At 37.9% G+C, this 26,445-nt stretch overlaps 1 protein-coding gene across 1 annotated transcript; it reads right to left on the reverse strand.

Moving 5' to 3' along the window:
* Nucleotides 1–2,529: 2,529 nt before the first annotated feature.
* LOC145252859 (ankyrin repeat domain-containing protein 46-like) lies at nucleotides 2,530–19,265 on the reverse strand. The gene is made up of 2 exons (XM_080112874.1): nucleotides 18,816–19,265; nucleotides 2,530–4,639 (listed from the first exon to the last, which is right to left on the reverse strand). The coding sequence occupies exons 1-2, from the start codon at nucleotides 19,130–19,132 to the stop codon at nucleotides 4,333–4,335; spliced, it is 624 nt and encodes a 207-aa protein (XP_079969000.1). The 5' UTR covers nucleotides 19,133–19,265; the 3' UTR covers nucleotides 2,530–4,332.
* Nucleotides 19,266–26,445: the final 7,180 nt, after the last annotated feature.

Consider the following 26,445-nt stretch of genomic DNA (forward strand, 5'->3'; position numbering starts at 1 on the left):
AACTTAAATTGATGTGGAGCACCGATTTAATTGACAGAATTCACTTTTTTTTTTTTTTTTTTTCAACCTTTACATTAATTTCTTCAAATAATTAAAGTTTTGAATTTGTATTTGGTGCTTGTTCAGGACCTCCTCCCTCCCATAACACACATGTACAAACAAAAATAAAAACAGCATGTATCCATGATGGAAAGAAAATATAAATTGATTAAAATTATTTTTTATAAAAAATAATTTTTAAACAAATTTAGGTGTTTCCCACGAGCCCCACCCCCTGTTAAGAATCACTTTTAAGCCTCACAAGTTTGAATTATATGAAATTATCTCCTTTATTCTGTCATAGTATTCAAGAGAGCGTTGCAAGACATTGTCATTTATCCATAAACCTATTGATCAATTTTTGTAATTTTTTTTAGTATATATTCTTTCCATCACAGGTACGTATATCATACAAATTTAAAAATATCTTTTTCATGGGGTAATTCTGAACCGGCACCAAATTTTTTTTTTTTTTTTTTTTTTTTTTTTTTTTTACTTTACAGTAACCTTAGCAATCTACAGTTTGTTACAATTCTAAGATTAATGTACTGGCCAACCACCCAAGGAATCGTTAATAAAATTCAGAATCCTTTTCGCAGTTCAACCATGTTTTGTACAAATAAACTTCAGTCTATGCCTAGCTTGTTCAAGTTTCAGATGATTCCATCTTTTAAAAAAAGGGATGAGGTGAATTTTTATAGAATTCAAGTGTGACTCGGGCTAAGGAATGTCTTGGGTGCCATCAGCTAGAATTGAAACCAAGTCAGGTTTCAATCTCACTACCATGTATAAGGTTCAATATAATAATGAGTAGAGAATTGTCTATAGTAATAATTTTGTAATTTGCTTTACTTATACTCGTCATATATATCTTACCACTGGGTGACGCTGGATGGCCTGCTCGTACTTCTGTATCAATTTACAGGTCTGTGCATTATGCGTACATATTCACTATGTAAATTAGCTGGAAGGAGGATTACTCTTTAAATGTACAGAGACATTAAGAAATAGTGATTGAATAGATTGAGAAGGAAGGTGAGAAACATACAAGCAAGAACAATTTAAAGAAATGTTTTTTTTCAAAGATAAGTCAATCCCGAAACTAAGATATGTATTTTAAGATATAATGTGCTTTAGGAAAACAGATGTTGACAACTCACCTTTAGTGTAATAATAGATAATGACGTAGGGGGGTCAAAGGGGAAATGACCTCTTGGGCTATGTAACATCAGGTTTCTTGAGAAAGATTAACAAAAGCAAAGGGAGATAAGCATGATATATTTGTAAAAAGAACCAGAAAATCGGATTTTTTTTTTTTTAGGATTTTATTTTTATTTTTCTCTCACAGAAAATCTGCTTTCTTTAATATAAACTTTCTGACAAAGATTAAATATTTTTTAATCTTCCAAGCAACAAACATTTTGATAGAAATAAACTGTAAACTTGAAAAAAAATTTTTTTTTCTTTAATCACTAAGTGTGTAATGATCTTTTCCAAATAAAAGACGGATAAGAGTCTTCACTACAATATAAAATGCTGCACGCCTGCATGCAACCAATGAGAAGCAAATTTAATTTCTAGGCATTGATACTGGCTAGAATACCAATAGGCACCAGTCATGGACAACACAAAACAAACATTTCGCATAATACATATGGGACCGTTTTTGTTGAGTAAATCATTCAAGGACGCATAATTTTGCTGCTTTTATGTACATTTAAAAAAAAAAAAAATTACATTATTCTCAGATTATTAAATATCTATATTAATAATATAGTACATACTTAGATTTATCACGGTTTAAAGATTATAAATTATTCAATCTGGAAATCCTTTTATTAAAAGGGAGGATAGAAGATGACAGCATACTATGAACATTAAATTAGTACATAGATACGTTAATTTAATGTTCGTAATATGTTATAACTGTCCATCCTCCCTTTTAATAGGATCTCCTGATCACCGAAGATGCAATATAATAAATAAATGATGTAGCTTTTGGGCTGTATGTGAAACTGAAATATACCTTCTTGGTCTTCTAGCTAGGATCCAAGTGTAGTATCTGTTCTGTCTAAAGATGGCATAATGATATTTAGGTGTTTGTTTTGCACCGGGTGTCTATACAATGGAAATATGTTACAGACTCCTATAAGGATATTGGAGATTAACCGTAATAACCAGATATATTCTGACACTACATTAACCAAATTACTTAGATAAATAATTTTAGTTTTAACAAAAGGGCAACAATATTGCGGGATCTCCATTTATGCTGAATATCTACAGAATACCCAGCAGTAATATTACATATAAAAGATGCCGCTGTGGAATTTCCAGAGGTTCCGCTAGTCTTAAATTAATCTGATCACCAGCGATTTCCTAGTTGGTGCAGATCACAATAAATGACCCAGGACTGTAGTTGCTAATTAGTAACCGGTCCTCAGTTTGCAATGTAATTATGACCAGTGTAAAAATCAGTATTTTAGGGAATTTTTTTTTTTTTTTTTTTTTTTTTTAAACTGTTTTAATATATTTTTAACACTGAAAATATTCAATACACAAATCACAATTTAAAAAAAATTTCTTGATGTTTCATGACATCAGCATAGGTGGTACTCAGTTTACAAGAATTCTGGCAAAAGAACCGACCCATTAAATTATCACCCCATTAGACCTGCTTTTCGCCAAAATATTAGAGTCCATAATTAACCAAGCTCTAGTCCATCACCTTACAGTTGCTAAACTTCAATATGGATTTAGGCAAGCCCATTCTACAGCAGATATCCTAACTAATCTCTGAATGTATATAATATACACTGGATAAAGTAGGGAGGGTAGGCTTTTGACAGGGTTTGACACAATGGTCTTCTCAGGAAAATCATATACAGTATCACTGGACGAATACTTAACATAATTAAATCCTTAAATAAGAGAATTCAGGTTGTCCTCAATGGTAGTACATCTAAACAATATGATATAAATGTGGGTGTACCTCGGGGTACATCCTTGGACCTTTATTATTCCTAATAAAGATAAATGACCTTGATAAAATTGTTTCTGAGATGGGTATATTTGCTGACCACACTACACTATAACAGGCATGAGAGGAAAACAAATGAACACATCTAAGGCAATGGCAGAAACACTAGAGGAAGACCTCGAATCAAGTGGAATGGGGACAAAAATGGATGGTCACATTCAATGCTGCCAAGACTAAGCAATAATTACAAGAAACCTTTTCAACCACGAATAGCTATGGTTAAAGATACATTACCTGAAAGTACTTTTCAAACTCCTCGGCTTAATGTTCACAGGAAACAGGAGTTGGAACAGATACATTGAGAGTATTGCCAGGGCTGCTATGAGGAAGGTGGGTTCTGTACCATGCTAGAAAGTTACTTATGCCATGTATAGAGTATTGTCAAATTTGGGCTGGTGCATCTGCTACTAGTCTCTTGCTCTTGAACAGGGTTCAAAAGAGAGTCACCAAGCTGATAGGTCCTGAACTCCTCTAAGCTTCAGCCTCTGTCCCATTGATGAAATGTTGCATCCCTCTGCCTGTTCTATTCTAAGTCTTTTCATGGTGATGCTCCAATGAACTACAAGCTCTTGTATCTCCCTCAACGTAAATACTGCTGACAAACCCAACAGGCAGCAAAATCCCACCCCCACACAGATTCCTAGATGCAAGATGGCCTTCTATTCTGTTTCTATCCCAGAACTGCTAGACTTTGGGACTCCCTTCTGGGTTCCTGCTTTCTCAACTGTACTGACACGCAGAAGTTCAAATGTAATGTGAACAGACATCTTGCTGCTCAACTCCCTACATAGTATCCCTGGAACTTATGTCCCTGATAGTACATCAAAGTGATACTGTGCCTTGTTTGGGGTTAAAATGGAATTTAAAAAAAAAAAAAAAAAAAAAAAAGGTTAATCATGTATATATTAGCCATTATAAACAGATTTAAGGATTTTAGCAAAACAGGAAAATGGACTTTTCTTTATTACTGTAGCAAACAGTGATACTTATGTTTTTCCATACTTAATCTATTCATAGTAAGGCCCAATGTGTCATTTCCTATATAATTTGCTTCTCCAAAAGTGTTGTCTATGCCTAATTTCAGCCCTCCCCCCAAAAAAAATATCATGCCTAAACATTTTAAACAAATCTTTTTATAAAAAAAAAAAAAAAGTGAAAAGCTGCAATTTAAATAAAGCAATAAAAAAATGCAACAACCAATTGCTGTGTTTTTCTAAGAGTTTGCTTAAGGAGTAGGAGATGCTTAATTCTGGCTAAAGTTCGATCCGACTGCTTGTTGAGTCTATAAGGATGCGTTTCTCCGTGGAAGCAAAACCCGTCACCATGTAAGCGACATACAAAGAACAAACGAGGAGGACCAAAATGAGGAGCATGAACACTCTTAGGCCGACACTGTTACAAAAATCTATAAACAGAGTCTGGCCATAGTAAGTCCTTTCCGAGGTCACTATGGGGTCATCATAATCCTCCAACTCTGACATCTTCCTCAAATGCTGTAAAACTTCAACTGATACTCCACGTCTTTCGGCCATTTGGAGTGGAGTTTTACCCATTTTATTCCTGAAAAATCAAAATAAAGAAAAATATTTAAAGGAAAAAAAACCCCTGTTTTCAAGTAAACTAGAACTGGCCTGGACAGGCTATAAAAATGCACAAAAAAAAAAAAAAAAAAAAATTCATACAAGTTCCAGGTTTATTATTACAGGCATAGCACAATTAAAATCTTATACAATTTTGAAATAAAAATTAAAACTTGGCTTTTAAATATAATATTCTTAAAAATATAAATCTGACAAGGAGTATATAAGCTGTTTGGAATGTAATGCAGGCCAGGGAAGAAGTTAGCTTAACCTGACTATGATGAAAGCTGTTGAGACGACAGTATGAGAAATGCAGTTGAATTACAGGTAGGTTGAGAGAAAATAAGCAGTTTGTGTCCAAGACATGAAAGTATATTTGAATGGCTATTGAGGGGGTTCAGAAGTTTTGCGATAGGATTGGCGCACAGGGAGGAACTGGTGCTGATCAAATTAAAAATTACAATTTTTTTGACATTTCACCTCAAACAAGGAACACTTAGTTATGAATGACTACCATTTGGGACCAGATTTGTGGAAATATTTAGGGGATTGGGTAGCGAGATGTCTGTTTATCTAGACACTTGAATTTCTGCATGTCAGTACAATCAGAGAAGCAAGGACCTGGGAGGGAATTACAAAGTGCAGCAGTCTGAAGCAAAAAAGCTATTTGAGGAGAAGGCTTCATTGCATCTATTGATCTCTGCAGTGTAGGGGTGGGATTTTGCTGCTTTTCGGGTTTGTCTGAGGGGTACTACTGCTCGGAGTTTGTCAGTACTTGCCATTGAAATCTTTGTAAAACAGGCACAAGGATGCCATGTTTCGGCTGTGGGACATAGGTTGGAGTTTAGTTGATAGTTCAAGACCTATTAGGTTGGTGATTCTTTTTTGAACCCTGTCAATGGCATCGATGATAGGATATTCTCTGATCTTTGAAGACCCAGAATACGTAGATACATTGCTTTGCTGCTAATGCAAGAAGCAAAAAGTTGAAAGACAACAAAAAACAAGGAGGGGAAAATGAAATCACCGACTTGTTCATGGCTAACGCTGGTTGTGAAGCAATTATGAAGGGTGCTACAAACAATGGTTTACCCTCGAGAACTAGAAGAAATGACTGAGAAATAAGTCAGGTTATCAAGGGAAACATAAGGCCAAAGAAAAGACTGGTGATTGCAGAAAGGACCAAGTTTATGGCAATGAAGCAGGAAGTGGATGAACCGATAGTAAAATATTTACACCGGTTAAGAAGTGCGAGTAAATACTGTGACTTCGAAAAACTAGGAATAGAAGAACAGAAAACGAGTTAATCCAACTAAGATTAATTGAAGATATGCATAATTTGTCACATAGATATAAGTTAATGGAACAGTTACAAATTACCAAACATGCCCTTGAATATGTGTCTAGAATTTATACAACAGCAGGAATTAATACATACCTACAACCAAAAAAGAAGAGTTGGAGTCTTTCTTGGGTTTGGTAAATTTTTATAGAAAATATGTACCAAAATGAGTTGACAGAACCATTTGCAAAGTTAAGAAAAAAAAAACTGCAGAGTTCATTTGGTTAGAACAGCAACTTTGAAAACTTGAAACAGATTCTGGCAAAAATTCCAATAGTACAAATTTTTGACCCTGAGAAGGGTATAACTAACTACCGACACTAGTGAACATTCTGTATCTCGTATTTTGTCACAAGATGGTCATCCCGTAATGTAGTTATTGAGGAGATTAACAACAACTGAACACAATTATTCTAATATAGAAAGGGAAGCACTAGCCATAGTGTGGACAACGGACAGAGCAAGACAGTTCTTGATGGGAAAAAAATTCTTGTTGAAGTTGTCACAGACCACTGGAATTTATTTTCAACCCAAGAAAAGAACTACTATAAGTTACATCCAGAATATTACATTGGACGATCAAACTGATGACATTCGACTGAGTATGTTAAAGGGAATACGATACCGCACGTTGATGCCTTATCTAGATTGAGGTTTTATAGAGAGGATAAGGACAAAAACGACGAGGAATTTGAAGACACATTCCTGCACCTTGTAGAAACCGATGTAATATTTGTAGATAAAATGGCTACTAAAACTACAAATGACAGTTAAACAGAATAGTGTTGAGGATAAAAGAATCGCTGGGGAAATTGTTCAAGGGCTGAAAGACCAAAGAAATAAGACAGAATAGAAAATGGGGTAACATGTAATGGAGACTTGGTAGTTCCCCCAGAAACACAGAGGAGACAGGTTATAAAAAGTGTACATGATGACGTACATTGTGGAGTGGCTATGCAAAGAAGATTAAAATTGGAAACATGGTGGCCATCGGGGTACTCAAGAGACGTAGAGAACTATGTAAAAAGATGCACAAAATGTACAGAACTCAGGAATTTCAAGCAAAAGAAAATACGTGTGGGGCTCCGTGGAGCAGAGTGCACATGGATGATACGTACGTCAATGAGATGGGACTATTAATATTAATAGACACATATTCAGGTTGACTTGAAATGGTGAGAGTACCTGATAAAAAAGTACTATCATAAAAAAATTAAGAGTAATATTTTGGAGAAATGGGATACCAAGAACATTGATGATGGATAACGCGCCAGAATTTGCGGCTGCTGATTTGCATGAATGGTTAAGAAAAATAGGATGCAGACCTTACAAGACCCCTCCTACCACCCTCAAAGTAATGGGATAGCGGAAAGGATGGCCCAGACGGTAAAGAAGGGCATAAAAGCATGCATGCAACAGAAGGAGAAAATCGATGCTTTCCCACCAAGATTATTACTAAGTTATAGAACAATTCCGCATGCAAGCAGGCCAGAAAGTCTATCTGCCTTAATGGGCAGACAATTAAGATTCACTTTGACTGGGTCATATGTCACAAATCAAAAGATGTCGTACAAAAGAAATAGGAATATGGAATTATGCAGAAAAGACATAATACTGCAATATTAAATAAAGAAAATGGCAACAGTGTTCTAGCTCATGCTGACCAAATAAGACCCCAAGGAGAACAATCAGATGAGGAAATGCCTTCAGAGCTGCCCATTATTGACATTGAAGAGTTACTGTAGAATGAGATTGCGGAGGAAGAAGTAGAGAAGGACGAGTTAGAAGAGGAAGAAGTAGAATGGAACAAGGCAGAAGAGGAAGATCAAAATATGCAGGAGGAACACTGCGATTATAGAGAAAGACGCAATAGATCCAGATCTCCAAAGATAAAGGAGAGAGATAAAGAAAGATGTTCAGGAGGTCACGAAAAGTATGTTATAGGGATATGTAGTGATATGCAAATTAAGTATAATTTACATATGAGCAGATAGCTCATATTTATAAACTAACACCAACTAGAACGCTTGCTTAGCATTATACACGACAGTTTTGTTTGTTTTTTTAATGGTTAGAATTTACCTCCCATTAGATCATCCATCCCCCCCCCCCCCATCATTGACCCCTTGGCCTTATGTATTTCTCCATTTACCCACTACTCCCATACAAAAAATTCATAGCCATCATAAAGTGACAGAAAAATAAAGGGAAAAAAAACAACAAACTTTTAGGACTTTAGGTTTTTGTATAAAAATAGTATTAGATATTTGTATGAAAAAACAAAAAAAAAAACAAAAAAAACAGAAAATCAAATAGAAAATCATGAAGTTAATTTCTTGGACATGACACAATCTGAAAAGATTGTTTTAAATTATCAGGTACTTCAATTATTTACTCCAGACTTAATTTTTTACCCCCTAGGGGTAAGTTACTTCTGGTTGAAAGACTCTGCATTAGACGGTTTTAAAATGATCAAAACTGGTACCCATTTTTAGATAAAACATAAAATGTATTTAATTGAGAAAAACATTTCAATAGCGGGAAAAGGTTTTATCATTACCAATGGAAGATTTTGCTTTAAATAAAATCAAGATAAAAGAATCGTTTTTGTGATCGGGAAACAGGTACAAATTTTTATGATTCCTAAACCATAAAAGTCCTAATTTTCCTGATTCCAATAAATCATCTCAACACTAGAAAAAAAAAAAACAAACAAACAAACACACAAAAACACACAAAAACAAACACAAACAAACACACAAAAACAAACACAAACAAACACACAAAAACAAACACAAACAAACACACAAAAACAAACACAAACAAACAAACACAAACAAACAAACAAACAAACAAAAACAAACAAAAACACACACACACACGTTATTCTTCTACCTACCTGGATAAGTTGTGTTTCAACTTATTTTAAAGTGTTTTTTTAAGTGTAAAACCTGTCGAGTTAAAATGAAAAACAAAATGGTGATCTCATTTAATAATCACTCAAAAATTGTGAAAACTATTTGTAGTTCATTTCTTTTCCTAATTTGCTCATTCGTAGTATCTTGTTTGTTTTCAAAAATTTAGTAAAATCGATGCCTAACAACTCAGATTTTCTAGAATAGCGAACAAAGCAAAAAGAGGTGAAAAATAAAAGCAAAAAATAAACACAAGTATGTATGGAAAATAAAGTGGTGCTTATGCACTCATGTTACCGTGATATTTTTTAAAAATAGTATTTAAGTTTTACAATATCTTTGTTTATTAAATTGTTTAGGTGAAAGTACAGAATAGTTACAATACACCCGCCAATTCGGTAAATCATTATGAATTTATTCAAACAGTCCTTTAACTCGCTAAGTCACCCCCCCCTCCGCTCTAAAGGTGAAAGTACAGAACAGTTACAAAACACCCACCAGCCCGGTAACAAGTGCATAAGTACCCATTGAGACGGACGTATAGGAGTGAAGCCCTATAGCAAAAAAGGCATCGGCTCAGCGAGGGAGAGTTCATAATTCTGAAAAGGAAAGAAATTTTGGCCTTTTTTTTATTTTTTTATTTTTTTTAATTTTTTTTATTTATTTTTTATTTTTTTTATTTATTTTTTATTTATTTATTTTTTTATTTTTTTTATTTATTTTTTATTTTTTTTATTTATTTTTTATTTTTATTTATTTTTATTTATTTTTTTAAATTTTTTTTTTATTTTTTTTAAATTTTTTTTTTATTTTAAAAATTTTTAAAAATTTTTTTATTTTTTTTTATTTTCGCTTGAACTTTGCACTTTTCCGATTTTGATGTTTTTTTTTGGGAGAGGGGGAATGGATATTTTTTTGGGATGGATATTTGTTTCGCTGTGTTTTTTTTTTTGTGGTGAGGATAGATAAAAATTTCAATTTGGTTTGAACTTTGCGATTTTCGGATTATTTTGTTATTGTTATTTTTTTTTTAGCCAGATTTAATGGTGCAGTGGGGGTATGGGCACAAGTTTGAAACATTAGAAACACTTCAAACATTGGGGAAGGCACTTAATCCATAAAAATCACGGTAACCTAAGTGCATAAGCACCAAAATTGTTTTAATTTTTGTTAAATCTGGCTTTAAAAATAAAATCCGAAAATTGCAAAGTTCAAGTGAAATTTTTGTTTGTTTTAATAAAAATAATTATTAAAACAAAAACAATCGTGCTCTCATTTAGTTTTTTTTTATTCAAGAGAATAAAAAGTACTGTGAGAAATTCCAGTTACAATCCCATTTTCATGTTTTAAGCCACCTACGTGCATTTCTTGTAGACAACCTGTGATTGGTTGATTTGTATGGGCCAAGATAATTACTTGGTGCCTTTTTAGTAAATATCCATTTGTTTTTCAGTCTACAAAAACTTCTGGCAAGAGCGAGACTCAAAGTCGGCCCCGAGAAAAATGCTTTATCGAGAATAGAGCCGCAACAATTTCTTCATATTTATATCACCTAAATGTTTGGTGAAAAAGGACTTGAAATCTCTACAAGCAGGGACACCTTTATATTATGCCGAAGATATCCTAATTAGAGGATGGCATCATTTGAACATTTTTATAGTGTTTATATCACCTGTTTGAATTTTTCTCAATTCAATTAGGGTCCAAAGGGATTCGATTTATGCCTAATTAAAGGCAGCAGAACTCTTGCCGAGAACACCATGAATTATCATGGGCCTTTTCGAAGGAAAACCACGCTACCATTCTAACAAAGGGAGTTAACTACTGGATCCCAATTTGGAAGGCAAAACTGACCCACTTTTGCAAGGACTGTACTCAGACCAATAACCTTTCTTTGATGTTATAACTGAATATAATTTGAGTTTAAAGGTATTGTTTTGTAATTGTGGAATTATTTTTGCCTTAGCCAGGGAGTATTGAGTTTGTGCTTCTTGCTTCGATGTCACAAGAACATGCCTCTCGTTTTCATAACATCGTTGCCGTCAAAACCATGATATTACACACCATGCGGGCACTCAAAAAAAAAAAAAAAAAAAAAAAAAAAAAATCACTTATGCACCCATTCCACACATTTTGTAATTAATAACAACAAATTACTTTCCCCACGAATTACTTTTCTCATGGAACTTTTAAATAAGGCGAACTTCGCCAGTTAAAACACCAACATTAACATAAGGACATTATTTTCACAAGATTTTTACCTTCTAATCTTATTAATTCCACAAAGGACTTTCATCTAACATTCAAATCATAATGATTTTGCAAGAACTTTTACCGATCGGACCTTTGCTTATTCATCTTGTTTGTTAAAAAATAAATGCGGTACATTTTAAACCAGAAGGAGGTGTCATTTTGTTTTATTCCTTTTTTTTTTTTAATTATTTTGTTTGAGGCAAAGAGATTTAATTTCACTTAAACTTCTTTTCCCATACAATACTCATAAAGGGGGTTGTTTATCGCCACAAATGCTATCTGAACTGGCACCAATTTTCCTATAACTTATACTAAGTAGATATTATTAAGTCCCTCTTTTTTTTTTTTTTTTAATGGAGACGATGTAGCAGACACAAATAGACCCCTTTTCTTCTCGCGCATTCGCTTCCTCTGAGTGAGTGATGAGGCGTTAAACTGTCCAATCTGAGGACTTGCACACGAATACAAATTAACCCCTAGGGACCAGACAGCTTCCGGTCCCAGAAGAAAACTCTCTCTTACGCTACCAGCCTTCGTCGGTGCTAGACGCCTGTTCTCTTCGCTGCTCCTACTAAAGGTATTGATGACAGCCGCGGGTTGTAACTACCTCGTAAGGCAGTGGAGACCCGACTCTACTTTCTTCCTTCAGTACGCTTTGCAAATAAACCTTTCCCTTGTTAAGTTGAAGAAGTTGTCATTGTTCATAGAATTGTGTTATTTTATTTTATTAGGGAAATTCCCTAAAATGGTGACTCCGTTGTGATAACACATTTCCGAACAGACACTTCTTTCGCTTGTTAACAGGGTAAGGCGCGCATTTTAAAAACCAGCACATGGTTTCCAACCACACACATAAACAGACAACGGATTCGGGGAGCACATTTAAAACTTAAAAAAAAAACAAACAAAAAAACAAAACAAAACAAAGAAAAAACACCCTTTTCTTTCACAACGGCGGGCTACACATAAAAAAAAAAAGAACGCCAACCTACAAAAAGAGGTGACACTTTCTTGGTGTACGAAAATTCTTATACCAAACTTGAACTTCTAATGCTATCTTTTTTCTACCTTGAACATTTCTGCCGTGTTAACGCGCACCGCGCATAAGAAAAAACTCAACAAAAAAAAAAAAAAAAAAAAAAAAAAAACTTTCACGAAGTTTTTCCGCATTAGCACTCTTCGGCCAAAATGTAAGTACTTAAAGAGTTCATTTATCTTCAGGTTCACACACATTTATAAAAAACAAAACAAAAAAAACCCATATTGTCCACATTTTTTTTTGCTTCACGGCTCTTCCTGATATAATTTTGTTTTAGCTTTATTTCATGGTAATTTTGTTTCTTTCTTCTCCTCCCCCATTAGCCTGTTAAATTTTTTTTTTTGTATTGTCTCTGTTTAAAGATTTTCTCCATATTTCTCCTTTCTTCTCCACGTGGTCCATATTCGGCGTCCTTTCAGATTTCGGATACATTATATATATATATTTTTTTTTAAATATTTGTTATCTACTTTCGGTAGTGACGATGACAACGTTGCCTGCCTTCGCTGGGGACGTCCGGGTTTGGTTTGCTCAACTCGAGTCTTATTTTGCGGCGAACAACGTGTCAGAGCAAACGAAGCTGCACATTTTATTCAGTGCCTTCCCCGCGTCATTGACTCCTGCGGTCAAGGACTTAATAACGGACACCCCGTTAAACTCCACTTACGATAGCATAAAACGGGAGGTGCTACTACGGACGTCCGTGTCGGCGGAAAAGCGTTTTCAAACGCTGGTCCATGACGAGCACTTAGGTGACCGCAGGCCGACGGAACTACTCCGTAGAATGAGGGAACTGGCAGAGGACGTCCCTCCTGACAGTGCCTTAATTAAGCAGCTCTTTTTCTCAAGGCTGCCGGCGCAGGTAAAGGCCATACTTGCGCCAATGTTTGAAAAACACACCGTCGATGTAGTAGCAGCATCGGCGGACAAGGTCATGGACTTTGTGAGGGGGCCTACCACCGCGGCGATTCCACAACAGCCTGCTGAGGTACCCGCAGGCACCGCAAATGTAAGACAGGATGCTACATCGGTGGCTATACTAACGGCCATCGAACGCCTCACTAGAGAGGTGAGCAAGCTCAATATGGGCAGGTCGCACTCACCCAGACGCCGCTACAAAAGCCGCTCATCTTCCCCGCACCACCGTCGCCGTGCAAACATGCCGGGACTATGTTTTTATCATAGTCGCTATGGCGCTGAAGCACGGAACTGTAAAATGCCCTGCACTTTTAACAACCAGGGAAACTAAATTGTGGAAAGACGAGCACGGCAAACTTTCCACAAAATGCAAATAACCGTGCCTATTTCGTCACTGACGTAAAATCTCAAGCACGTTGCTTGGTAGACACTGGCGCTGCTTGTAGTATATGGCCACTTAGGCTACTTAAAGAAAGGCCACCAGTGTCATTGATAACACTGCAAGCGGTGAACCATTCACCTATCCCCACGTACGGTCAAATTTCACGTTCTCTGGACTTGAATTTACGGAGAGACTTTACGTGGGTTTTCACTGTAGCAGATCTACCGTACCCCATACTAGGCGCGGATTTCTTGCATAATTTTAATTTAATGGTCGACATGCGCAGACGCCGGCTGATAGACGCTAGCACGGAACTTTCCGTCCCTGGCTCGTTATCTAATGCCCCATCTATCAGCCCGGTATTTTTCATTGCCGCTGCGAATGACCCATACCATGAGGTGCTACACTCCTACCCGGAGTTAACCAATTTAAATTTTGTGGTGAGCAAACCCACGCACACCACAAAACATCACATTGAGACCACAGGTGCTCCTGTGTTCTCACGCCCTCGTCGCCTTCCTGTGGATAAACTTAAAGCAGCGAAGGCAGAATTTAATCATATGCTACAGTTGGGAATTATACGCCCCTCGTCCAGTCCTTAGGCTTCCCCTCTGCATATGGTTCCAAAACGAGACGGAGATTGGCGTCCAACTGGGGACTATAGACGACTCAATGCCATGACGGTACCTGATCGTTACCCAATCCCGCATATTCAGGACTTTGCTTCCTCTCTGCATGGTTGTAAGACTTTCTCTAAGCTAGATCTGGTTAAGGCTTACCATCAGATCCCCGTGAATCCGGCCGACATACCCAAAACTGCGGTTACAACTCCATTTGGAGCGTTTGAATTTCTTACTATGCCTTTCGGCCTACGTAACGCTGCCAGTACTTTTCAGCGCTTTATGGATGAAGTAGTGCGTGATTTAGATTTCGTCTATAACTATATAGATGACATTCTTGTGGCTAGTGCCTCACCTGAGGAACACGTCACTCACCTCCGCCTACTTTTTGAACGGTTTCAGCAATACCAAGTGAGGATTAACCCTGGTAAGTGCGTTTTCGGTGTTACGTCACTAGTTTTCCTGGGCCACATTATCAGCCCAGACGGTATATCTCCGTTGCCGGAAAAGGTGAAGGCTCTACAAGACCTTCAACCGCCCACTTCACTTCGCCAACTTAGGCACTTCCTTGGTCTGTTGAATTACTACAGACGCTTTATCCCACACTGTGCGGATCTCTTAGCTCCTCTTTCCGACCTGTTACGTAACAGGAAGAAGAAAAACGAGCAGATCTCACTTAATGAGATCCAACTTAGAGCATTTGCTGAAGTGAAAAATAAACTAGCGACGACATCTTTGCTGGCACATCCTGTACCCGATGCCCAGTTTTCACTGGTCGTTGATGCATCGGGCACAGCTGTAGGTGCAGTGCTGCAACAGCAGCACCAACAACAGTTACAACCTCTTGCATACTTTTCGCGACAGCTGAAACCGGCCGAACAACGTTACAGCACGTTTGGCCGCGAACTACTGGCAATGTACCTCGCAGTGAAACACTTCCAACATTCACTCGAGGGCCGACAATTTGTGATCTACACCGATCACCGTCCGCTTACATACGCACTGCGTGCTAAGCCGGACAAATATTCTCCCCGCGAAACACGTCATTTGGACTTTGTTTCGCAGTTTACTAGTGATATCCGACATATCGCGGGTGAGCAGAACGCAGCAGCAGACGCATTGTCTCGCCTGCCCATCAATTCTCTGTCCTCACCATCGGATATCGATTTGCAACAGATGGCCTTAGACCAGCCAAGTCTGGACACGTTGGATCCATCGTCACCTGAATTCGGGACTTGCAAATTCGCATATCTGCCCGTGCCTACTTCTGACACGCAGATCATCTGTGACACCTCAACGGATTCACCTCGACCATTCGTTCCAACGACTCACCGTAGAGTTGTTTTCGACACTCTACACAACCTGGCACACCCCGGACGCAAAGCCACAGTAAAGCTGATTACAGCTGGATTTTTCTGGCCTAACATGAGGCGTGACATCATTGCTTGGTCACGTTCCTGTGTATCCTGCCAAAAATCAAAGGTGCACTAGCATATCCGCGCACCCCTTGGAACATTCAGCACCCCAGACGCTCGGTTTAGCCATGTTCACATTGACTTGGTTGGACCATGGCCGGTCAGTCAGGGATTCACTTATCTCCTGACCTGCATAGACCGTTTCACACGGTGGCCAGAAGCCATCCCACTTAGTGACATTTCGTCTGAATCTGTAGCGCGAGCCCTTATATCAGGCTGGATATCGCGCTACGGAGTTCCCACTACAATCACCACTGATCGTGGTGCACAATTCGAATCCCACCTATTCCGGGAACTGTCCAAGATCCTCGGGATCACTCGCATTCGGACAACAAGCTATCACCCTGCTTCAAATGGGATGATAGAACGCTTCCATCGCCAATTGAAAGCTGCATTACGCGCTTACCCTGATCAACAGCGATGGAGCGAGTACATACCGGTCATCCTTCTTGGCTGTCGGGCATCAATCAAGGAGGACCTGGGATATTCCGCAGCCGAACTGGTCTATGGAGCACCTCTATCGTTGCCAGGTCAGATGCTGACCCCGATAGAGGATATATCAACTGACACAGCTCTCTCTGTCAACAGACTACGAGCTTATCTCAGTAAGCTACCGCCGATGCACCCTAGGGAACAGACCATTAAATCTTTGGTTCCGAAGGACATAGCGACATGGACTCACGTGTTCCTTAGAAAGGACGCAGTAAAAGCCCCCCTAACTCCACCTTACACTGGCCCTTATCGCGTGCTTTCACGCACTGATAAAACTTTTATCCTAGACATTAGTGGTAAAAAAGAGACAGTATCGGTAGATAGGGTAAAAAGAGCCTTTCTGGACACATTAACACCTGAGCCACACATTCCTCCAACATACACACAGCATAATCATACACCTGAGGTAAATGTTCCACGTGAGAACAATTATGTGACCACTACACGTAGTGGTCGACGGGTACATTGGCCGAAGAGACTTTGCAAAACAGTGTATTTCTGTTGAAAAAGAACATTTTTTCTTCTCTCCTTTTTAGAACAGAACGTTTTGTGCAAATATTCCAACTTTTCACAGAAAAGTAAGAACATTTTTTTTTTCTGCAAGAAAATAACCTAAAGAGACGGACATTTCTTATTGTATTTTTCTTTCTGCTATTTGTTATGCTACCTTTCTCTCTGTCGGCTTTCAGCCTAAGCAGGGGGTTATGTAGCAGACACAAATAGACCCCTTTTCTTCTCGCGCATTCGCTTCCTCTGAGTGAGTGATGAGGCGTTAAACTGTCCAATCTGAGGACTTGCACACGAATACAAATTAACCCCTAGGGACCAGACAGCTTCCGGTCCCAGAAGAAAACTCTCTCTTACGCTACCAGCCTTCGTCGGTGCTAGACGCCTGTTCTCTTCGCTGCTCCTACTAAAGGTATTGACGACAGCCGCGGGTTGTAACTACCTCGTAAGGCAGTGGAGACCCGACTCTACTTTCTTCCTTCAGTACGCTTTGCAAATAAACCTTTCCCTTGTTAAGTTGAAGAAGTTGTTTGTCATTGTTCATAGAATTGTGTTATTTTATTTTATTAGGGAAATTCCCTAAAACGAGATAATACAGTGAATGTGTTATCGGCAGCTCCAGTAACTCTCGCTTCTTTTTTGTCCCTCAGTCCTCATTTTCAATGTCTATGTTATATCGTTATTTCCATGGCAAGTGCTCGTCTGAGCTCCATTGTCTGGTCCCCCCCTCACCAATCTTTCACGAAAACACCAGACTAGCTGAAACCGCTGTCAATAATTTTCCCCACTCTTTATCCGTGCCTAAATCAAAACATAGATTCCATGAACAAAGCTTCTTAGAACTGCATGGCTGTGGAACTGTCACTTGCCTGTTCCCCCCCACCCCCGAATTCAACTTGGATGTCTTCAAGTCCAACACAAACAAATTCCTGATGACCCGCCCCCTTAAGTAATGACACCTTATCAAATCTCCAATTCTAACTATTACTAAGATACTATCCCATTGATTACTGTACACACAATAACCCTTATCCCCGAGTGGCTCCTGGGCCTTGATAAGTGGTGACCTCCAGGTAAAAAAAAATTTATTTATGTATATATATCTCCGACCCTCCCCCCACAAAAAAAAAAAAAAAAAAAAAAAAAAAAAAAACCGGCCAAACAAAATATCCATCAAAAAAAAAAAAAAAAAAAAAAAATCCATAAAAAACATAATCCGAAAAGCGCAAAGTTCAAGCCAAAAATAATAAAAAAAACAAGGCCACACACACACTAAACTTTCCTTTTTGGAATAATGAGCGCTCCCTCGAACGAACTGCATACAACATCGGAGCCTATGCGTATTTCGTTAGAGGGGCCTTAGTACGTCAGCCAGATTCAGCTACTTGAATGGTTTATTTTATTGTCACTACACCGCAATCACGTGATTAAAATTTTAGCAGACGAAAAATAGGGAGGCAAAAGAGTCACGAAAAAAAAAGAAAAAAGGTTACTACTACAGTTTATCGCCAAAAACGGAGACGCCATTTTTTTCGAGCACCTGTCGCGTCAGTCTAAGAGGGAGAAAGGATTTTAAACTGACCGGAGCTTGAAATAAACAACAAGTACTTCCGGAAAGAACCAATTACTACGTGCCTGCCTCAGCGTAGTATACCCCCCCCCATGTTTAGAACGGCTTTCGGAATAAACACTCCAACATCGAAAGCCGTTTTTAACATGGGGAGGTTAGAGAGGGGGTTATTACGCTGGGGCACGTAGTAATTAGTTCTTTCCGGAATTAATTGATATCTAGTTTAATTGTTTTATTTATTTCATGACGGAGTGCCTCCCTCACTGCCTCCTCAGTGCCTCGGTCATAGCTTAAACTATTGATTTCTCCGTTTTAGTCTGACGACAAGTGCCCCCCCCCCCAATGTCTCCATTTTCGGCGATAAACCGTAATAGTACCACATAGGTGCATAAACACCCTTTTGCTTTTATGGAAATCGAAACAAAGCATGAAACCATTTGATGTAAGGATCTAACAAGAATAAATGATTATTGCAAAGACAGATGAAAATAGTTCGAATAATCCAAATTATCAAGCAACTTTCGAAATATTTTTCGGAAGCTGAAAATAAATTAATTCGCTCAGAAAAGTCTACTTTCCCCTTCTTTTAAAAATGGTTTAAAAAAAAAAAAAAAAAAAAATATTTTTTTTATTGTTGTCTTACCTGACCCGAATGGAAGCTCCGTATTTGACGAGGAGGTCGATGCTTTCGACATGTCCACACCAATGGAGCGGCGTATTTCCATTCCGATCGGTGACGGTCGGATCAGCGGACCCGACGGTCAACAAAAGCTCGATTATCTCGCAGAATCCACGGATGGCGGCGACATGAAGGACCGTCTTCCCAGAACGACTGCGCTCGTTCACATCGTAGCGATTCAACTCCAGCAGCTGCTTCACTCGGGCCGAATCTCCATTGACGACGGCCTCCTTCAGGGCGCCTCCTCGTTCCATTAGGTCAAATAAATCAGAATCCACCATAAAGTCAATTTATAGCCACAGTTTTGTCGCTTCTTCTTCTTCCCATGGACGGAATTAGCGAAGATCTCCGTTCGAAAACGGAATTTTGAGCGCAGCCTCGTTTTCGATTTTGGAGCGATTAGTTTGGCCTGGTAAACCGAAAGTAGCTTCTCTTAAAATTAGATGAGGCGCACGTATGAAAGGGGTACCCCCTCTGTATCTTTTTTATTTTCGTCTTTTTTTTATTTTATTTTTCGGCAGATTATTATTGAATAATCACGAATCTGTCAGATTATCTAAAAAATGACAAAAAAAAAAAAAAAAAAAAAAATCAAAACTTAACATTATAAAGGCGTGCTCCTTTTCTAGTAAATCGATCCCCCATTTTGGAAACATCGACGTTTTTCGGACAAATTTCTCGAATTTAGCCCCCCCCCTTTTTTAAAAACAGTTTCACCTCCAGAAAAGGCTAAATTCGTAAAATTTGGCCGAAACACGTCGATGCTTCTAAAATAGGGGATCGATTTACTAGAACGTTCTATTAGAAACGGAGTACTCCTTTAAAAAAAAAAAAAAAGAAGTTAAATATTGATATTTTTTGTGTGGATTTTTGTTTGATAATCTGGTAGATTAGTGACCATTCAATAATGATCCACTGAAAAAAAAAAATGAAAAATGACGAAAATAAAAAAAAAAATTACAGAAGGGGATACCGCTTCTTCCATACGTGTGCCTTAGATGCTTATCAGTACAACCTAATTAATTAAAAACAAATAAATAAATATACCGAAAATACAGAATTTTCTTTTTTATGATGTGTAAGAAATTTCTTCCCTACACACCCAATTTCCTCCCTGCAGATAGCAAATGAAACTCCACAAAGCCATACCTTTAACTTCAATTTTATTCACGATGTATCAGAAATTAAAGTTCTTTGGTCTCGGTAAATCCTTGCAAAAACAGTGACTAAATTTGCTATCCATTGCAATGGAGCCGTTAATTAAGATTCCTCTGTGGGAATGTTAGTTCAGGTTTCCTTTTAGAAGGATCCATGTTGTACATGGTTGAACACGGTGTGAATGTTGTCGCTCAATATCGCATATTTTAGGACCTCGTGGTCGCTGGAAGAAATGGGAATAATTTCCCATACTCAAATATATCAAGCCGAACACTGTAGAATATCCTCATTGGGTAAAATAAGTTCAGCAATTATGTTGTCTCTGTATTTAGAGAAATGTCCTTCGTCCACCCACTGCATGGTGTCCAATGGAGGTAAAATCCTGGCACTCTATATCGGAGCACCGCTGTGTGAGTCTTTACCGTTCCGTGTTCATTTGTCAGACTGAAAAATAAAACACATGTAATACAAAATTGGCGCCAACTGGTGCATTCAAATTGAACCAATCAAAGACCGTCTAGCAAATCATGTTAGGCGGGCAAACAAGATGGCATTGATTATGGAATTTCTCACACATGCATGTACTCATCATGGAACAACGATTTCATATTCCAAAAATCACATAAATTGATCAAGTATTTTTGGTAAATTTTTACTTGCTTTCCACCCTTAAAATGACGACTTTGTATGTTTTTTTTGGGTATGCTACAAACGAATATCGCACTTGAATTTTCCACAAATAAATATTTTCCGGATATTAAGCAATGTAATTCCTTATGTTATAAGTGGTGGCTATTGTTGTACACGTGCCAGAAATATGTGCGTGCTTGCATGTACAACGATGGCGACCACATGTAGCATAATGAATTAAATTGCTTAATATCCGTAAAAATATTTAGTTGCAGAAATTTAAATGCGATATTCGTTTTCAGCATACCCGAAAATCTATAAAAGTCGTCATTTAAAAGGCGATTGTTAAAATGGAAAGCAAGTAAAAATTTACCATATTTTTTAAAACTAAGAAAATCAAATTTTATGACTAAGCAAATAGGGATTATCTCACACCGCCATCTTGATAGAGAAAAAAAAAACAATGGCAAATAGGTCCACAATAATTCAAATTTGCGAGATCAGCCCTGTAATTCTACTGATTTCACATTAATAGCTTTTAAAAATAATTTTCTTTATAAAAAACTACTTGATCAATTTATATGATTTTTGGAATATGACATTTCCGTTCAATGATGGATACGCTCACCGTAAAGATTTTTCTATAGTTTTTTATAAAATTAAGTTGAATTCTAAATAAAAAGCAAACATTTTGTTTAACAATAATTTAAATAAAATCCATCACAATGCATTTCCGTTTCTTTGTAAGCCAGTCATTTTAATCTTCTTAATAATTGAAGAAGATTCATAAAAGAATGCGTTATTTTGTAGTCCTTTCGAAATTTGAAAGAAATTTGGAAGCATTCAAAATGTCAAATAGAAAGTCATCTAAACTAGGTATAAAATTCTTAGAAAATCCTTGTGTATTAAAAGGCTGAAAGTTTTGCAAAAACTATTTACGTTAAATAAATTTATAATTAAAGACATTACGTTAACAAAAATTATAATTTTATAACAATTTCATTTATTTTTTTTACATGGAGGTCACCACTTATCAAGACCCGGAAGCCACTCAGGGATGAGGGTTATTGCGTGTACAGTAATCAATGGGATAGTATCGTAGTAATCGTTAGTATTGGAGATTTGATAAAGTGTCCTAGTTAAGGGGGTGGTTTATCAGGAATTTGTTTATGTTGGACTTGAAGACATCCAAGTTGTAGTCAGGTTGGAAGAGAGTTCCACAGGCGTGTACTTCTAAGAAATAAGCTTTGTTCATGGAATCTACGTTTTGATTTAGGCACAGATAAAGAGTGGGGAAAATTAATGACAGTGGTTTCAGCTAGACATGTGTTTATTGTGAAAGATTGGCGAGGGTGGACCAGAGATTGGAGCTCAGACGAGCACTTGCCATGGAAATAACGATAAAACAGAGACAGGCTTACAACGTGGGAGAGAGGTTGCAGGGAAGAGAAAAGGGCATCCACCACTAAGCCACGAAGTCTATTTTGTACTCTGTCAAGGCAGGATAGGCTGTTTTTACGAGCTCCTGCCCAGATGTAGCAGCAGTACTCCATCCTTGGACGTACTTGGCTTTTATACAGATAGAGAATGGCATCAGTAGTGAAATATCTTCTGGAGCGGTAGAAGGATCCCACCATTTTCCCAGCGACCTTGGCAACAGACTTGATGTATGTGTTCCATTTCAGATCAGGAGTAAAGGTCAAACCCAGAAGCTTGTCAAAACATAGAGCCTCCCTTAGATGAGAGCCATTCATTTCAATTAATGCCAGATGAAGATCAGAACATTAATGATGTAAAGATAGGAGTTTGGTTTTAGATGCATTAAAAGTGACCAGCCACCTTTTCCCCCACTATACCACGTGCTCAAGATCAGAGGAGAGAGAATCAGAGAGAACTTTGTCATTTATGGCCTTTGATGTGTTGCCATAGATGGTCGTGTCATCAGCATAGATGTCAATGAATGATTTAAGTATGTGTTTTGAGAGATCATTGATGTAAATCAGGAAGAGAGTTGGGCCCAGGATGGACCCCTGACTCCAGCATTAATACTGTGGGCCTCTGATTTCTGCCCATCAACCACTACTCTTATGAGTCTATCAGAGAGAAATGATTTAATAATTGAGAAAACATTTCCAGTTATACCACAGCTAGAAATCTTGTGAAGTAGACCCTTATGCCATACCTTGTCGAAGGCCTTTGATATGTCAAGAGCAATTGCCCTAGAAAAGAAGCCTTTGTCAGGAGATTCGCTAATCCTATGAGATATAACAGTTAACACATCTGCTGTATATCTAGCAGACCGGAAACCATATTGCATGTCACTAAGAAGGTTATTTCTGCTGAGGTGGTTGACTACTTCTTTATTTAATATGGATTCCAACAGCTTACTCATGACACACAGGAGACTTATTGGTCTGTACTGAGAGGGAGAGGACTTTTCACCTGAATTCTTAAATACAGGGCATACTGATGAGGTTTTCCAGGGTGTTGGAAAGCACTTCTCCTTAAGGCAATGCTTAAACAGTTTTGTAAGTATGGGGAGAAAGTTCTGGTTGAAGCTTTTTCAACACTATAATTGGAATGCCGTCAAGGTCAGTTGCTTTACTGGAATCAAAGGTCTTGATTAGCTTGGCGACCTCATGCACAGATATTTGTATGTTGCATAGCATGTTGTCTGTTATAGGAGGAAATACGGAGAGTTGATGGCCTTTGTCGTATAGGGTAGAATTAGCTGCAAAGTTCTTGACACATAGTTTGGCCTTGTCTGATGCAGACGAGATGATCTCAGGTCCATTGATGATGGTTGGGGTAGAACACACGCTTCTGTTCAGGATCCTGTTTGCTATTTGTCAAAGCTGGTGGGAACCAAGCCGCTGCTCAGCTACTTTGGATTTAATGGACTGAGCAGATAGCTCTCTTGCATTTTTTATTACTCTTTTATAATGGTTGCTGGTAGTCCTGAAAGCAGCTTTAGTCTCAGTGCATCTATTACGTTGGTAGCTATGGGAAAAGTGATTTCTGTGCTTGATAGCAGAAGCACATTCTGGGGAGAACCATGGCTGGCTGTTAGGTTTTTGTTGAAAATTTTGGATGGTATGAATCGGTCTATGCCTACAATTAACCATTCGGTCAGGTCCGATACTTTTGAGGACACATCCTTTTTAAACATGAAATGCAGAGGTAGATCAGATATGAATGTGTGGAAGTTATCCCAGTCAGCCATAGAGTATCGTTATACAGTACGGTGGAGAGGTATGTCTGAAGACTTATTACATTTCATTTTTATCTTAATTAATACAACTGAGTGGTCGGAGGATCCCAGAGAAGATAAAATGGAACATGAACATAGCTCAGGGGAAGTTTTGAGAAAAAGGTTTAGAAGGCTTGCATACTGACTGGTAGTATCGGGCACACGGGTGGGTTTGTGAACAATCTGAGTGAGGTCATAGGCAATGGCAAAATCATGACAGAACCTCCCCTCATCATCTGTTTTATTTGAGTTGATCAGCCATTCCACATTATGGACATTGAAGTCACCGCAGATGTGAATTTTAGCCGAAGGATGAGCAGACAGGATGTGGTCAATTTTCTCAGATATACTCTTAAAGATAGTAACCTTGCTGTTGTGGGGGCGGTAGAGGGCAAATATAAATGCGGTGGTGTAAGCAAGTGCAACCCAGAAGCATATATAAGGTAAATTAGGGTCTTCTCTGGAGATATCCCTACCACACGGAAATCCATCTTTAATGTAGGCACATATTCCATGTCCATGGCGATCGTGGGGGTCAGATTTAGATGTTAAGTTAGAGTATCCTTTAATTATGAACTCATCTAGGGAAGTGGTCGGTCCTATGCCAGTTTCGCTTAGAAAGAATATGTCCGGTTTCATCTCCTGTAATTGGGTTTCAACCTCTGGAAGGTTGGAACGTAGACCCCTGATGTTGGAGAAAGAGACATGGTAGTAGGGGTCTACGTTGGAGGATGGGGTTCTAGGTTTATTCATGTTTTTTTTCTGGAGATGTTTCATGTTGAGGTTTTGGGATTTGTGGAACAGGTCGTCAGACTTGGTTAGAGCAGGACATAGAGGGAAAGTAAGAGAGAAAAAGAATTTTTTTTTTTTTGTAGCACATGATAAGGTAAAGCTGTAACAATTACCCACTTGTATGGCATCGAGAGTCCCTACCAGAAACTACTGAATCCATTCACCAAATGGCAATATAGCAGCCCCAGTACTTTGCACCTGCTGATAGGACAGCCTCCTTAGTGGTTAATCCAAGGTTCGGGTCGCTAACTATCAGGCAGATAACGTCAGCCCAGATGAAACGTTTACCTCCAGCACCCTTACTAGTGACATGGCCACAAGGATAGACAAAGAAACAGAAAATTTCTGACATCTCAGGCTACTGTTCACGAAGTACTATCGACCAATAATGTATTAAAACAAACAATAAGGTATTTAAAACATATTCTGCAAAAAAAGATGGGCTCCCTATACCAAACTAGAAACTTCTTACACCTGCCAGTATTCAATATTTCTGTAAAGACACTAGTCAGACCTCCAGGAAAGGTGAGCATTTGGGGCTCTTAGCTGAAGAATTATATTAATGTGTTTCTGAATTTTTTTTAGATGAGCATTAGTTATTTGTATTATTTCGATTGTTCGGACTACTGTTCTCATTTTGAGTGTCATTTTAAAACGTTTTGGTTGATGTAAATACCCAAGTTGGACAAAAACATTCTCGAGTTCAACAAGATACACCTAAAGGAGGTAGAGATTACATCAACCGAAACAGTGTGAAAATTACACTCAAGATGAGAACAGCAGTTCGAAGAATCCAAATAATATATATATATTTTATTGACACCTGGGATCCAACACGTTGTAGCAGAGTATGTTGCAAGGAACATAGGATAAGTAATAATTTGATTTCTTTTTATTGTAACAACAACATTTATTTCCGGATATTTTCCTGAATAAAACATGATTGTGTGCCTTCTCTGTAACTTGTTGCATCTCTGCTTGTTTTAGGATTTTAATGGTGAATGCTCTGACGAACTACAAGCACTTGTACCCCCTCGACATAAATACTGTTGATCAAAAGCTGTCTTGTTCCCTTCGTTGGCTGGGGTCTTTTTGATCCATTTTCTGTAACAACCCCAAAACAAAAGGACATATTGTCACTTTAGCTAGAATCAAGGTGTAGTATCTGTTCTGATGCTATATTTAATCTTGTATTTATGTCCTCAGTCAGTGAAGGAGAAATCCTTATAGACTAAGGCAATTTATACCATTTTTCCAATCCAGAATTCCACATTTTTGCGTATATGACTTTTCCCTACAAGAACTCACTTTGTGTCTTACTGTACCATCATAGGAAAGGGGACAATTAAATAAAGACAAACAAGCAAGCAATTATTTTTTATGCACACATAAACACTGAGCGTGATAGAGAAAAAGAATCATAAAAATGGAAGTTATCTCCCCCCCCCCCGACAGTTTTAGTTCCTTTGGTTTCGTGTAATGTGCTTTGTATATTTTGTTTGTTTCTATTCCAAATTATGTGCGGTGGGTTGGTGTTAAGTGGATTAGTTGAATATCAAGTTAATTTCTTTGAATATCAAATTAATTTCTTTGAATATCAAAGTTAATTTCTTTGATTCTAGACATTCAAGCTGTACCTAAATTTTTGTTGTTCCTAACAGGGAAGTCGTTTTAAAATTTTTTATTGCATTTTCACCCCAAACAAGGCACGGTGTCACTTTGATGTAGGGAGCTACTAACAGAGACATCAATTAAAGAGATATT

This window comes from Euprymna scolopes, chromosome 3 (assembly GCF_053919585.1).
Source record: "Euprymna scolopes isolate OS-2025 chromosome 3, ASM5391958v1, whole genome shotgun sequence".
NCBI lineage: Eukaryota > Metazoa > Mollusca > Cephalopoda > Sepiida > Sepiolidae > Euprymna > Euprymna scolopes.

What these genes read in the sequence shown, in the direction of transcription:
- LOC145252859 (XM_080112874.1), bottom strand. Translation starts at nt 19,132, where the DNA reads ATGGTGGATTCTGATTTATTTGACCTAATGGAACGAGGAGGCGCCCTG. An exon ending in GGAGCTTCCATTCGGGTCAG is followed by an intron (nt 4,640 to 18,815) that starts GTAAGACAACAA and finishes TTGATTTTTCAG; the next exon opens with GAATAAAATGGGTAAAACTC.